The 13,516-nt window shown below is 46.7% G+C and overlaps 1 protein-coding gene across 2 annotated transcripts in view; it reads right to left on the bottom strand.

Annotated features, from left to right (window-relative positions):
* The window catches only part of TCERG1L (transcription elongation regulator 1 like), a 58,769-nt gene that overhangs the window by 7,029 nt on the left and 38,224 nt on the right, over positions 1–13,516 (bottom strand). The window contains exons 6-10 of one of the 2 annotated variants that reach the window (XM_064663501.1): positions 11,294–11,388; positions 10,084–10,172; positions 8,611–8,765; positions 3,713–3,782; positions 1,149–1,284 (exon numbers count right to left, since the gene is read on the bottom strand). In XM_064663501.1, the coding sequence (XP_064519571.1) occupies positions 1,149–1,284; positions 3,713–3,782; positions 8,611–8,765; positions 10,084–10,172; positions 11,294–11,388 (545 nt within the window). The remainder of the gene's footprint in view (positions 1–1,148; positions 1,285–3,712; positions 3,783–8,610; positions 8,766–10,083; positions 10,173–11,293; positions 11,389–13,516) is intronic. The other variant, XM_064663502.1, reaches the window with a different exon arrangement.

Here is a 13,516-nt window from a genome sequence, read left to right as displayed (position 1 = left end):
ATTAACCCCCAACTTAAACTGTGCCAACAGAAGTCTCAACCAGGGTTCATTTATGGCCCTTCTGTATTTTTATGCATAAATAACAAAATGCATTAATAAAGCAGGGCTGGCATGGAGATAATTTACTGCTGAGCTACTGAAGTTCTAATTATGCACCTTTAAAGCTGCTGATTACCAGGGATAAATTTTATAGGCTTTACTGCCTAACAACAGACACCTTGGGTTTTATTTTGTTACAGAAATGACATTATCTTTATAGAACACATATTGAGTTATCTTTAGAGAACACAGATTGCAGAGAGTTAGAGGGAGGGAGAAAAACTGCACACGCTGCTCATTATAAACCCTCCTTGTCCCTGTTCATCCCTGAGTATCCCATGTTCCTGCAGCTCAGCCTCAGCTCGAAGATCTCCAGAACATCCTTTTCTAAGGATCTGGATAAGCATTAATGGTTTCCCAATGCCAGAGAGTGGGTTAGATGGGATATTGGGAAGGAATTCCTCCCTGGGAGGGTGGGGAGGCCCTGGCACAGGTTGCCCAGAGAAGCTGTGGCTGCCCCATCCCTGGAAGTGTCCAAGGCCAGGTTGGACAGGGCTTGGAGAAACCTGGGATAGTAGAAGGTGTCCCTGCTCATGGCAGGGGTGGGACTGGATGAGCTGTATGTTCTCTTCCCACCCAAACCAGTCTGTAATTCCATGATTCTATCATTTTGGATGGCCAGTAAGTGAACTTGGCTTCAGTCTGCTGGAATCACTGGAATTTGTGGTGATGAACACTAAAAAAAGCAAAGCCCTTTCCAGGACAAGCCTTCCAGGTGATGTACAAGACACATCATTTGCTCTTTGGGATGGTGCATGGCCACAGTCCCCATGATCTGCTGAGCCACTGCTCTGTGCTGGAAGAGCTGCTGCCCCTGGTTATCTGTGGGTCTGTCTCCAGGAATTTCTTTGGGAAGGGCTTCAGTTCTGCATGGCAGTGTTTGGCAGCGGGAGAAAAGGCACAGAAAGTGTCCCAAACCAACACGGTCATGGACTCCCTCACCAATTCTCCACTTGGCTGCTGAGCCATAGTCATGAAATGACTCCTGCATCGCCCTGGCTGATGCCCTAGTTGAGAGATGGGATGTCAGGAATGGAGCAGTTCCTTACCCCCCTCTCCAGCAGCATGTCTCGGAAGTGGGTGATTCGCTCCTCCAGGGGAGGGGTGATCTGGGAGGCAGATGTCTCCTCATTCCTCTCCTCCACTCCAGCCCTCTCCAGGCCAGCAGCTTGGCAATCTTCTGTTCTTTAACAAGGTAAGATAGAAAAGAGTTCAGCAATTGTGAGCCTGGGAGGGGATTTTAATCCTCCCCAGAACATCCTTGAGGATCTGGGAGCCGCCGGGAGCGGACGCTGATGGATGAGAAGTTCCCCCAGCCTGCAGCTGGTTATTAAACCCTGGGCTTTGGGGGACCTGTGAGGGACCTCTGGCAGCTCCTTATGAGGAAGGATGGTCCATCAGGGACATCAGAGGGACTCAGCAGCCAAACATTACATGATAATTCCAGCTACAGCAAAGTGACAGCTTTAAATAAATCTTGCCAAGGAGTACGGACTTTGAAGGACCAAAAAGACTCATCTTGGTTTATTCTTTTTTCCCCTCTGTTTTTGTGGCCTGAAACTTGACAGGTAATGCTCATCTTTTATTTTATGTTCCTGTGCACCCCAGGAGCTCATTCCTAAGGGAAGTAATCCAGGAACACCCCGAGTTCACAAACCCTGCCAGAGGGTCTGTGTTTATTCTGGAAGCCTTTTCCAAGATTGCATCTGATTGGAATAAATAGGTGTTCCTGAGAAATCACATCCTACACATTGTCTGAGTGCCTTTGCCCACAATATTCCTGGATAAAGCAGGTGGGCAGCACCACGGGGCTCTCTGCCGGGAGGGACAGTTCATCATGGAATCACAGAATCATTACAGTTGGAAAAGACCTCCAGGATCTTCAAGTTTCAACTGTAAAGTCACAGCACCCTGAGAGTGATGCTCCCCTCAGGTGCAGCCCAGCATAACCAGTGTCATCACCGGAGCTGAGCTGCTTCACACAGGATAAATATCCACTCCTGGAGCATCCAGCCCTGGGATCCCCAAAGGATCCTCAAGGATGTGAAGCTGCTGGAGCAAGTCTAGAGGAGACCACAGAGATGCTCCAAGGGCTGGAGCCCCTCTGCTCTGGAGACAGGATGGGAGAGTTGGGGGTGTTCACCTGGAGAAGAGAAGGCTCCAGGGAGACCTTAGAGCCCCCTCCAGTGCATAAACGGGCTCCAGGAGAGCTGGAGAGGGACTTGGGACAAGGGATGGAGGGACAGGACAAAGGGGAATGGCTTCCCAATGCCAGAGGGCGGGGTTAGATGGGATATTGGGAAGGAATTCTTGGCTGGGAGGGTGGTGAGGCCCTGGCACAGGTTGCCCAGAGAAGCTGTGGCTGCCCCATCTCTGGAAGTGTCCAAGGCCAGGATGGACGGGGCTTGGAGCAACCTGGGAGAGTGGAAGGTGTCCCTGCCCATGGCAGGGAGTGGGACTGGATGGGCTTTAAGGTCCCTTCCAACCCAAACTGTTCTATGACTCTATGATTAAGTTCAGTACAAATTCAGGCTCTTTCTGGAAAGACCAGGAATCTTTAAAGGATCACAAGGTTCAAGTGAGGGTAATTCAAGGAAGGTGATTTGATTTTTAGCCTCCTACTAAACATTTTCTATTGATGCAACTTTCACCACTTCAGGATATTACTCAGTTTGAAATTTCAACAAGAGACCAATTTGGTTTACTTCCAATCAGAGGAATTTGATCATTGTGTAACTTGAGCTCTGGCCCATTATCCTCCTGCAAACAATTACATTCCACTTGACATTCATCCCAAAACGGTGCAGCATCACCAGTGAGCTGAGAGGGACCACACTGGTGCCCTTCACAGAATGACAATGAGTGTGATATCAAAATAGCAAATTTCATTTGGTGACATCACCCATGAAAGGCCCAATCCAATTTCTACTACACACAAAGAGCTGTGTCCAGCCAAAACTGAGGGAAGTACATCCCATTGCTCCCCCAGCCAAACACCAGGAGGGCTCCTCTGTCCTTCAGCCCTTACACAAGTGAAAATGATGCTGTGAATCACACTGATTTTTTTTCTCATGCCAAAAAAAAGACAATAAAAAATTTAATTTAGCAAATATACAACAATCTGCACATCACACTCCATGACTGCCTGCTCAGAAGGACACAGGCCATGGATCTTGGAAGCCTGAAGGTCTCAAAATTGTTTCTTCAATTGTTATTTCATGAGAATTTGAAGCACAAATGGTAATAAAGGTCAATAACAGCAACACCGCAGGCTACTTCTGAGCCTGGAAACCTAAGACCAGGGGAAAAAACTGCTTCACTTCAATAGAGACAAAGATTTTATCCAATGTCTTTTAAATAACTTGAAATATCCTTGCAGTCTTTTGTTTAACCATTTTAAAGGAAAAGCTACTCAGACAAAAATGGATGGTGTCCATGGGAAACAGAGATTACAGAGAGACCTGGAGTCTGATGAGGACTGGATACCCACAGAATGACTCCTCTAATTTAGTGGTGCAGTTATCCACACAGAAAAACTGTTTTCTTTGCCCTCCTTCGTACCAAACATTCCCTTCCCACCATTACATACAGACAAGCAAACTTTAGAACTTACTTATTTCTCTTAGTTTTGATGTTGAGATCATCGTTTTCATCCCCTGGGCAAGAACTAACACACTTGTCTGCTAAAAAGAGAGAAATCATTACTAGATTGGAACCAGAGAAATGGGAACACAAATTCCTCCAATTGAACTTTCACTCCTTGTCTTTGCTGCTCAGAGTGTTTAAAAATATACTACGTATTTTATCAGATCCCCAGAATTGCTTCATCCAAAGGAAAGGGACAGAAATAAACTGACCATTTTCATTCATTCAGCAAAATCACTCATTTTTCATTCATGACATTATTGGTTTCAATCTTGTTATTGTTTCACCTGATCCTCCCTCCTCCCTTCCCTTAAAAATGCAGCTGCAAAGACATTCCTGCAAAATGATTTCCGTGCTGGCAGCCTGAGGGATTCACTAGAGGGAACTCCCCCAGAACCTCCCCCCTTAGCCCATTTTTCTTTCAAATATGAGCAAATACACCCCCGTTTTCCCAGGAATACAAGCACCAGTGTGGCAAGGCTGTGGAGATACCAACAACCTCCACACTCCTGATGTTGGGAATAACTCGCAAGGCAACATCACTCCCCTGGATTGACCTGGACACACGTCCTTGAAGGACCCAGAGGTTGGATTTTCAGTTGTAAAACACGTTTACTTCTGAAATATTTTCTTTTCATCCACATAAGCTGCAGTTTTCATCCAAATGCCACTGGACAGAACACCAGGAGCCACAACCACCCAGTACTTGGTTTGTGCTGTGACTCTTCCATCCCAAACACATTGGTTGAGAAATGTAAATATCAAACTGCAAGGGGTTCCCTTGAGAATATCAGAACCACCAATTTCAGCCCTTTTGGATTAGCCTGGTAATGAACTTGTCTTGCTCTTTAGGAAACTATGAAAAAATAAATTAAAGGCAAATATAAAATCGAACTGAGGTTATGGAGAGAAAAGGTTTGAATAAATGAAATGGTAAGATCTGAGCTCACTGAAACCCAACAGAACTCCAGGACTTCTGCTGGAAAATGGGCCCAGTCTCTGTACCAGTGAAGGGAACAGAAATTTGGTCATTTATTTCTAGTTTCAATTTAAGAATCTTGCTCTTAGCTCCCTTTGGTTCCCTATTTGAAGGAAATTACATGTTTATTTGTGTTCTTTCAGCAAATGTTACTTTCTATTTAAATTCAGTGCTCGAAGGAACAATAAAAAGCAAAGAGCAGCTGTGACTTTGCAGCACGGAGCAGGGACCCCATGAGGAGGAAAAACATGGCAGGTGCAAAAGGACATTCTACTTAAAACCCTAAAGGATAATAAGGAGAAAGGGATGGAATTCCAAAATAAGGCGAGATTGATCTCAACATTCCTGACAATAAATTAGCATTATGACAACATAAATAAATGGAATAATGTTTTAAATAAACATAAAATTATTAGGTCATAAATTACCCCTTCTCACTAAATTCTTTTTTGAGAGAAGAATTAAAACCCAATTAAGAATACGAAGAAATAGGAAAACCAACCTGTGAACTCAGAAGGTGGAATGTAACACAACAGAGATATTACAGAGCTATTAATTAGGAGTTGGGCATCCTGCAAAGGCAGCAGTAGTGTTAATTTAACTCTGAGGGTAAGAATATGAAATGAGACTATTTGTTGGTGCTTTCCAGGAGAGTTGGGTGACTGGGTAAGCACAACTCTGTTCCTACCAAATTTAGGGACGTGAGTCAGTGGTGGCCTTGGCAGTGCTGGGGGAATGGTTGGACTCATTGGTCTCAGAGGGCTTTTACAACCTCAGTAATTCTGTGATTCTATGCAAGAAAAGGAAAATCCCCCCCCCCTGCACTTGGCACCTGCCATGGGAGCCCTTCCAGAGGCGGCTCAAGGACAGATGTTGTGGGAAGGTCAGACACTCTGAACCCTGTTGGGATGTTCTTTTAGTAAAACAAGTGGGGAGAGTCCAACCAAGGCAGCAGAGCCTTTCACATTCCACATTTCCACAGGACAAGAGAAACCCTCTGGTGATGATAAATTATGTGAATTTCTTCAGCTACTTCAAGAAGAACTCAAGTTCTAAATCATTTTATGACAAGATCTCTCACAGCTCTCTTAAAAGGAGGTATCATTTTAAAGTTTTGCCATGAAAAATCTGTGAACTGGGTAATAAAACCCAATCTTAGCTACCACAGAGCCTTCAAGTAAAGGAACTCTGACACAAAACATGAGGTTCAGAGTTTGATTCCGTCTGACCCTTCCTATCACACCTCAGCTTCCCCCAGAGAGCAAGGACAGACCAAACCCTCTTCACTTTGCCACATGAGTGACTGCCAGGGGCACAGCGCTGTGGGCAAATGGGACACAATTCCAGCCAGTGCATCACTGATACCTCAGTGCAATGGAAAACTTAGGAAAACGTGACAAATGGTGTCTGTGCTCTCACTCAGAAATCCACTGAATCACATCGTGCTCCTGGACCTCTCTGAGTTACAAACCCACTGCGTAGGGAAGAGGCAACCAAGCACAAAATGCAGTAATTGATGTAAAGCTTCGAGGAAGAACATCTCTTGACAGGGATCTTTCCACAGAATCACAAAGCAGAGCACTGCCCCAGTCTGTTGGTCTATTGAGCTTAGTGCTGATTAATTAAATCACTCAGCTAATCCCAGCCTTGTCAGGAATTCTGGTTCATTTTCCAGCCCAAAGAGGAAACAGCATTTAGCAGATCCTTGTTGATCCATTGCTCCCATGCAAAACTCTGATTTGCAGTTTTGGAGTTGTCTGTCATTGTAATATATTCCCTTTCCCCCATTTTGAGTCTCGTGTGGTGTCTGGAAAACCCATCTCATATTGGGTTGAGATGTGGGAGGGGGCTTGGACTAGGGAATTGGGTTTTGGAACTCTCAAACCATGACAATGAGTAATTTTTCATTTATGCCCAAATTACAAATGCACTTGATCTTTCAGCAGAGCACCCCATGAACAACTTCACTTGACAACTTGTTTCCCATGCCTTTGATTTGAAGATTCTAATTAAAACTCAGCAGTAGCCACTCAGCTCAATAAATTTGGGAACCATTGTTGGGAATGCACAGCTCATTTGTGTTATTTGTTTACTCCAGATTATAAACTAAGAGAAGTGGGAACAAATAATCCCTTTCACCTCAGCAGCCAATATATACTAATTATAACCTGCCTTGCTCAAACACCAAGTAAGGCCCAATTATATCAAGGAATATTAAGACAATTAGCAACAATGAAAGTCATGGCCATAAAAAAATTGGTGCATGAGTCAAGTCTTCGTGGAACATAGAGATAATATATAAAAAGGATGGAACACACAGCAAAAAACAGAGTTTTGAAGTGGGATGTACCAACCATGACTTCAGACCCTCCTGTTAATTAATTACAGACCATGAATTATGATATAGACCATGAACAATGACCTCAGTTTTGTCTCTGGCCATCATTCCCCCTTGTCAGGAATTAACTGAGCTGTAATAAAAAGCATATGCTATCTTTTTCTCCTGAAGAACGAATTTTAGCTGTAATTCCAAAGTGTATCTGCTGAAGTTCTTCAAGTCATATACAAAACGTACATAAATATATATACAGGCATCTGCGGAATGAAATTGATATTGAAAAATGTAATTACAGCCTTTGTTGATAAGGACACACCAACAGCAAACAGCCTCTGTGGCTGTTTTCCTGCTCATACTGCTGACACAAATCCTGGTTATCACTCCTTTTTATCCCCTGCAGACACAGGGGTTAATTGGGAGCTGTGCCCCTGGTTCAAAGCCAACACCCAGCCCCGCTGGGTTGAGGGGATGAGGCAAGTCCCCTTATCAGACTGGCAGTGCCATCCTCCTTTAGTTATAAAAACTACACTTTAAAACAATAACTGAAGTCTCACTTTTCCCCCCCTCCATCTTTCTAGACCTCACCACTAAAGAACAAGCAGCAACTGAAGGATAATGACTATTTTTTCCCCACGAAAAACAGAACATTCAGGAATTCCAAGCAGCTAATCAAGACCAAGAGCATTTCCAGTGACTGCCATGACTCAGTGCCTCCCCAGTAAGGGCAGGTCTTATGGACCCTGCACCCAGCAAAGCCAATGTGAAGCCTCAGTACATAAAAGGAGCACTGCCACAGGAAGGAACCGCTCCCAGGAACAGGGAGTCCATTAAACTGGTGAAACATAATCTTTGGAGAGAAATGTGGTGGAACAAGCTATAGAGCCACTACAGAAACAGCAAGCAGAGGCTGGCACACTGGGCTGCTCCTGGACTGGCACCAGTATGACAACACCTGGACTGAGCAAATAAGGTATGGAGAGCAGAAAAGAAGCTGGAGCATGGGATGGGAAAGTCCAACTGGGAAAACCCTCCCTTCAGGAATCCAGGGTGATCAGAAGGTGCCTGGCAGAGCCACGGTTAGATGGAAGCACCCACCTTTCCACCAAACCTTTTAGCACTCAGAGATTTACTCCTGGGATTTTCCCCCCTCTACAACTCGGTTGGATAATCATTAGCTCGGGAGTATCTGCCTTGTACAGCAGCTGAGTGATGTGTTGGTAATGGTCTCCTAATGTACATCTTGGAACTCAGGACAATAAAACATACGGACAGAGTCTTCTGAGATGTATTTTATACCTCAAAGATTCATCTCATGTAAGGAGCCACCTGCTCCTTCCCTGCCAGTAATGAGAACACTCAGTCCCCAGCTCAGCATTCCAGTGAAAACAAGGATTCTGCAACAAACAGCAATTTTCCTGCAATACTTCACATGGAAACTCCAAAGGAAACCCGCTCTAACTACGGCTACCAAACCTCCACCAAGCATGTTCAGCGCCCAGGCTTCCCTGGACACTGGAGTTTAGAGGCCAATAATCCCGGAATGAGTTACCTGGAGCAGCCTCCAGCTTGCGCTTGTGCGGGGGGTCCTCGAGCAGCCGGTTGATGTCCCCGCGGTGCCGCAGGTCCAGCGGCTTCTCCCACACCGAGAGCTGCATGGAGGGGTTGAAGAAGAACACCCTGTCATCTCCAGTCCACACCACACACCTGTGCCAGGAGATAAACCGGGTTTAGACCAGGTCAGACACATCCACCAGCAAAACATTCCCCCCAGCTGGGTATTGCATCTGCATTGCCATGCCTGGTGACACGCACTGGGACTGCCCTCTGCCCATCTGCTGTGCCCAGTGACACCTCCTGGGACTGCCCTCTGCCCATGCCCTGCCAGCCCACCCCAACGCCAACTCTCTCCTTGCCAACACAGTATCACAGAAATGGTTGAAAAATCCCCCTCCTCAGAAGCAGTAAGGGGAAATCCTATCGCAGAAGGGAGAAAGAACCAAGCACAGAGCTCACTGTGTGCCCACAGCATGAGCAGCCACAGGAAAAGAGATTTCCTGATCCAAAGCCATGGCTGAGAGCAGCCAGTGGCAGGAGCCTCAGCCATGGGACAGGGGAGCCATAACCTTGATGCCACAGGCCAGGGCTCTGCTTGCTGCTGGCAGGTGGCCCTGGGAGCCTTTTCCGCTGTGCTGGTGCAAGGAGGTGTAATCACAGCACTCCTGGGCCATCCCCGTAGCATCCCAAAGGCATTCCTGGGATATCCCCATGGCATCCTCAATGTCATCCCAGCCAGCTCCCACCTGCTCTGGACAGGTCCCCCCAACTGGACAGGTCCCCACCACCACTCCAGCACTGCCCCAAAGCTTTAGGTTGATTTTTTAGGGCTGTTTCAGATCTGACAGACGTGACCAAGTGCAGTCTTATGGCTTGGCCAGGTAAGAGATGCATGGCAGCAGTGCAGCTCTTTGTCCTGACAGTCATTTGGAATCAGCCAAGACAATATGAAAATAAGTATTGCACTATCCTTAATAGACATTCAAAATCCGGGAGCTGTACTTCCCTAAATTTATATGTAAATAAACAAACAGAATTTCCATCTCAAGCCAGCAGTTTCTGAATCACAATGAGAACTAACAAACACTGACACACACACACACACTGACAGGAGGAAAATGTTGGTGTCTCTGAAGCATAAATATCTGGAAGGAACAAATCTTATAATTAGAAGCTCTGTTGCTTAATTGTTATTAAAAGCAGGGAATAAAGCTGGTTAAAAAATAGTCTGGTCTGGGTAAAAGAGTCCAAATTGGAAAAGTGCTCCACCACTGCAGAGTATTAAAATAATCTGACACACACCCTGTGCACCACAGGTAAGACATCCCACCAAAGTGATTGCACAAACCCAGCTGTGGCTTCAGTCAGAAAGACAGCCCATGGGAGTTTTGTCTTTCCCACTAACACATGTCTGGGAAGGGAATGGCACTGAGGAACAGCCTCTATCAGTCTGACCCCCCCTGCTCACCATGGTGATCCCGGCACAGGGGTGGAGGCCACGGGCTTGTTGCCGTTGGCTGTGCTGTCACCCTCAGCCACCAGTTTAAAGGAATGACCCTGGAAAGGCAGACAGAGATGAGTTAACAAATAAAGCACGGGCTTTATTTGTACTGTTATTGCTGTACAAACCACCCCTTTAACCTGGAGTGGATTCCCCTTAGGGCCATTATCCCATGAGTGGCTTTATGAACAACCAGCTGCCTCGGGAATAGCCCAGATAAACGGGAATGATAAAAATGTCACCCCACTTCCAGTAGTATAAATGAAAAAGCAGCCAATGCACTCCTGTCCATGCCAATGACTCCCTTGGGAGAGCAGGGATTACTCTGTGTATGGCACTAACAAGGAAGGAATGAGCCCAGGGAGCAGCAGGTGCCTCGAAGGGCCCAGCTCCTCAAGGCCATCATACTGGTCCTGCTTCCTGACTTCCAAAAGGCAAAACAACAGGGGGTGGAGGGGACCCAGCTGCACTCTCTCCCCCGTAAAATGGCACAAAAATATTTGGAGCTGCTAGAGTGAGTCCAGAGGAGGCCACAGAGATGCTCCAAGGGCTGGAGCCCCTCTGCTCTGGAGACAGGATGGGAGAGTTGGGGGTGTTCACCTGGAGAACAGAAGGCTCCAGGGAGACCTTAGAGCCCCCTCCAGTGCATAAAGGGGCTCCAGAAGAGCTGGAGAGGGACTTGGGACAAGGGATGGAAGGACAGGACAAGGGGGAATGGCTTCCCACTGCCAGACAGCAGAGGTATATGGGATATTGGGAAGGAATTCTTGGCTGTGGGGGTGGTGAGGCCCTGGTACAGGTTGCCCAGAGAAGCTGTGGCTGCCCCATCCCTGGAAGTGTCCTAGGCCAGGTTGGATGGGGCTTGGAGCAACCTGGTGTAGTGGAAGGCATCTCCTCTGCACATGGCAGGGGGTGGAACAAGATGACCTTTAAGGTCCCTTCCAACACAAACCATTCTGGGATTTCATGGGGAGCAAGCCAGCTGCAAAGGTCCCTTCCCTAACACTCTGACACTCAGTGACAGAGCTCCTACAAAACACCAAGGTAAATTAAGTCTATGGCTCTTTAAAATCAGCTGCAGGAAATGATTGTATGTCATCAGCACAGCCCCACACCCTGACTCCAATTTGTGCAGTTCGATGGTTTAAAGAGGTTTTTAAGAAGCTCCAGCACAGACCTTGTTGCCATCGCTGTCCACAGGGACACTCTTCCTGTCCGTGTGCAGGATCAGAGTCGGGGGGCAGGAGGATCTGCTCGATTCTTTGCCATGATCTGTGGGGAGAAAGCATTTTTTTTAACGTCAAATAAACTTGCAACAAGCCAAAACTAGTAAACAGAAACCAAACCACCCCCTACAGCTCTGAGCCCCCTCTCTCCACCTCTTCCTTCTCACTTGGCTCTTTATTCACTCATATACCTTCCAAATACCACCTTTTAATGGGAATCATTCACAGACCTTAGAAGGAGGTTTTTATTGCATTGAGCTTTGTGTCCTGCTCTCCCTGAACCCACAGTCTTTTCTCATGGGATATCCTGAGAGACATGGCTTAGTGGGGTGCTTGGTGATGTTTGGTTAACAGCTGGACTCCATCTCAGAGGATTTTTCCAACAGAAATAATTCCCTGATTCTATGATCCTCTTCTCTGTGGGGACCACGGTCCCCCTGGGAACAGTAGCCCTCTTCCCCCTGGGGTTTGGGGCTGGCCATCCCCTCTCCTCCCAGCCCAGAGATCCTGCTGTGATCTTCCTGTGCTCTGGGATAACCTCCATAGGAACCACCACCAAGTGCTGGGTTGCATTTCCACTGGAAGCAGTACAAGAACACCTTCCTCTCCTTTCCAGACTCCTGTCTCCATCCTGAAATCCTAAACACCAGGAGTTTCTGCTGCTACGAAATGTCTCCAGAACAGAGAGGCCTTAAGGGACCCCAGGGAAAGGCAAAAAGGCAGCAGGTGTGAGACACAGACTCAATCATCAGAAAAAAAGGAGTTTTCGCAGTAAGACATATTAAGAAATTTCTTAATTGTGGAGGGCTTTTTTTCTTCTCATCCTCTTAAAGCACATATGTAACTCTGCTTCACTTGAAATATTTCAGAATAATAAAAAATTAAATCCATGTCATTTTGCTCAGAAGATGACTTACTCAGTTTTTATGGGTAGAGAAAGAGAACATTTACAAACCAGATCAATTAATTTCCACATTAAAGGAGCCAGGAGTAGGGAGCAGCTAATACATATCAAAGAGGGCTCTAAATTCATCTTCCTTCCCTCAGTATCTGGTAATCAGGAATCAAAGCTTTACCAGGAACACTGGTCTTTGAACACAGTCAATGTCCACCTCTGCCTTCTCCTGCCTGGCCTCTGGAAAGGGGAAGGACATCCCAGGAGTGTGCTCAGAAAGTTCTGGGACACTGGAGGGATAACACGGGGACCTGTCCAACCTGGCCTTGGACACTTCCAGGGATGGAGCAGCCACAGCTTCTCTGGGCAACCTGTGCCAGGGCCTCACCATCCTCACAGGAAATATATGAGTGTCAATTGGGAGATTTAAGCAAACTAAAATAGGAGAGAAACCCTAAACACACTCCAGGAGCTCTCGTTTGATGCACAGGAAGGTACAACACAGTGTAACTGCTTTTGTCTCTGCTTCCCCTGCCCTGCTCGTTAGTAAATGAAGCTGAGGATGAAGCCCAGAGCAGGGAGGGGCTGGTGTGGGCAGCTCTCCCACACCAACAGCCACTCTCAGTCCTCTTCGAACCTCATACACCTTCCTGGAGGAGACACTGCAAACGCCCGAGGCAATCTCTTGTTCAATCTCTTCTTTAATCTCTTTTTCCATCTCTTTTTTGCAGCTCTGAAAAGCTACCTCACAGCATCCCCAGAGCCCCAGGGACAGACTTGGGTGCTGCAGCTTTTGCTGAACACGTGGGTGAGCTTCTGCAGCAGGCAGCTCCTTAGGCATTCATGTGGGAAACACAACATTTGGGACAGTCAGCACATAGAAAAGAAGATGGGAATAATAAAAAAAAGGAAAATAAAGTAACAAGGAAAGTCCTGAGAGTCCCTGTGCTCTGCAGGAGTCATTTAGTTTTATGTCTACAGTTGAACACTGAATGTTTTTCCTAAGTATAATGTAAAGAGAAAGATAATCCGAGCTTGTGCCTCCCTTCTCAAGCTCAGGAATCCCCAGTGGGCTCAGGACAGGAGCACCAACCCCATGGGCTGTGCCATGGGGGGATCCCGAGCCCCCAAACAGCACAGAGGTGGGGGAGGGTGGTCCATCCACTGCCCCACAAACCCTCTGTTCTTCCCATGGAGGACACCAAGCAGGTCCCTGTTAGGACTTTTTCCATCATTATAGATCTCCCCTCCTCTGCTCACACGGGGGAAGAGCATCCAG

Source organism: Pseudopipra pipra, chromosome 8 (genome assembly GCF_036250125.1).
Source record: "Pseudopipra pipra isolate bDixPip1 chromosome 8, bDixPip1.hap1, whole genome shotgun sequence".
NCBI lineage: Eukaryota > Metazoa > Chordata > Aves > Passeriformes > Pipridae > Pseudopipra > Pseudopipra pipra.
The sequence above is the reverse complement of the archived record's forward strand: the minus strand, read 5'-3'. Positions and strand labels throughout refer to the sequence as shown.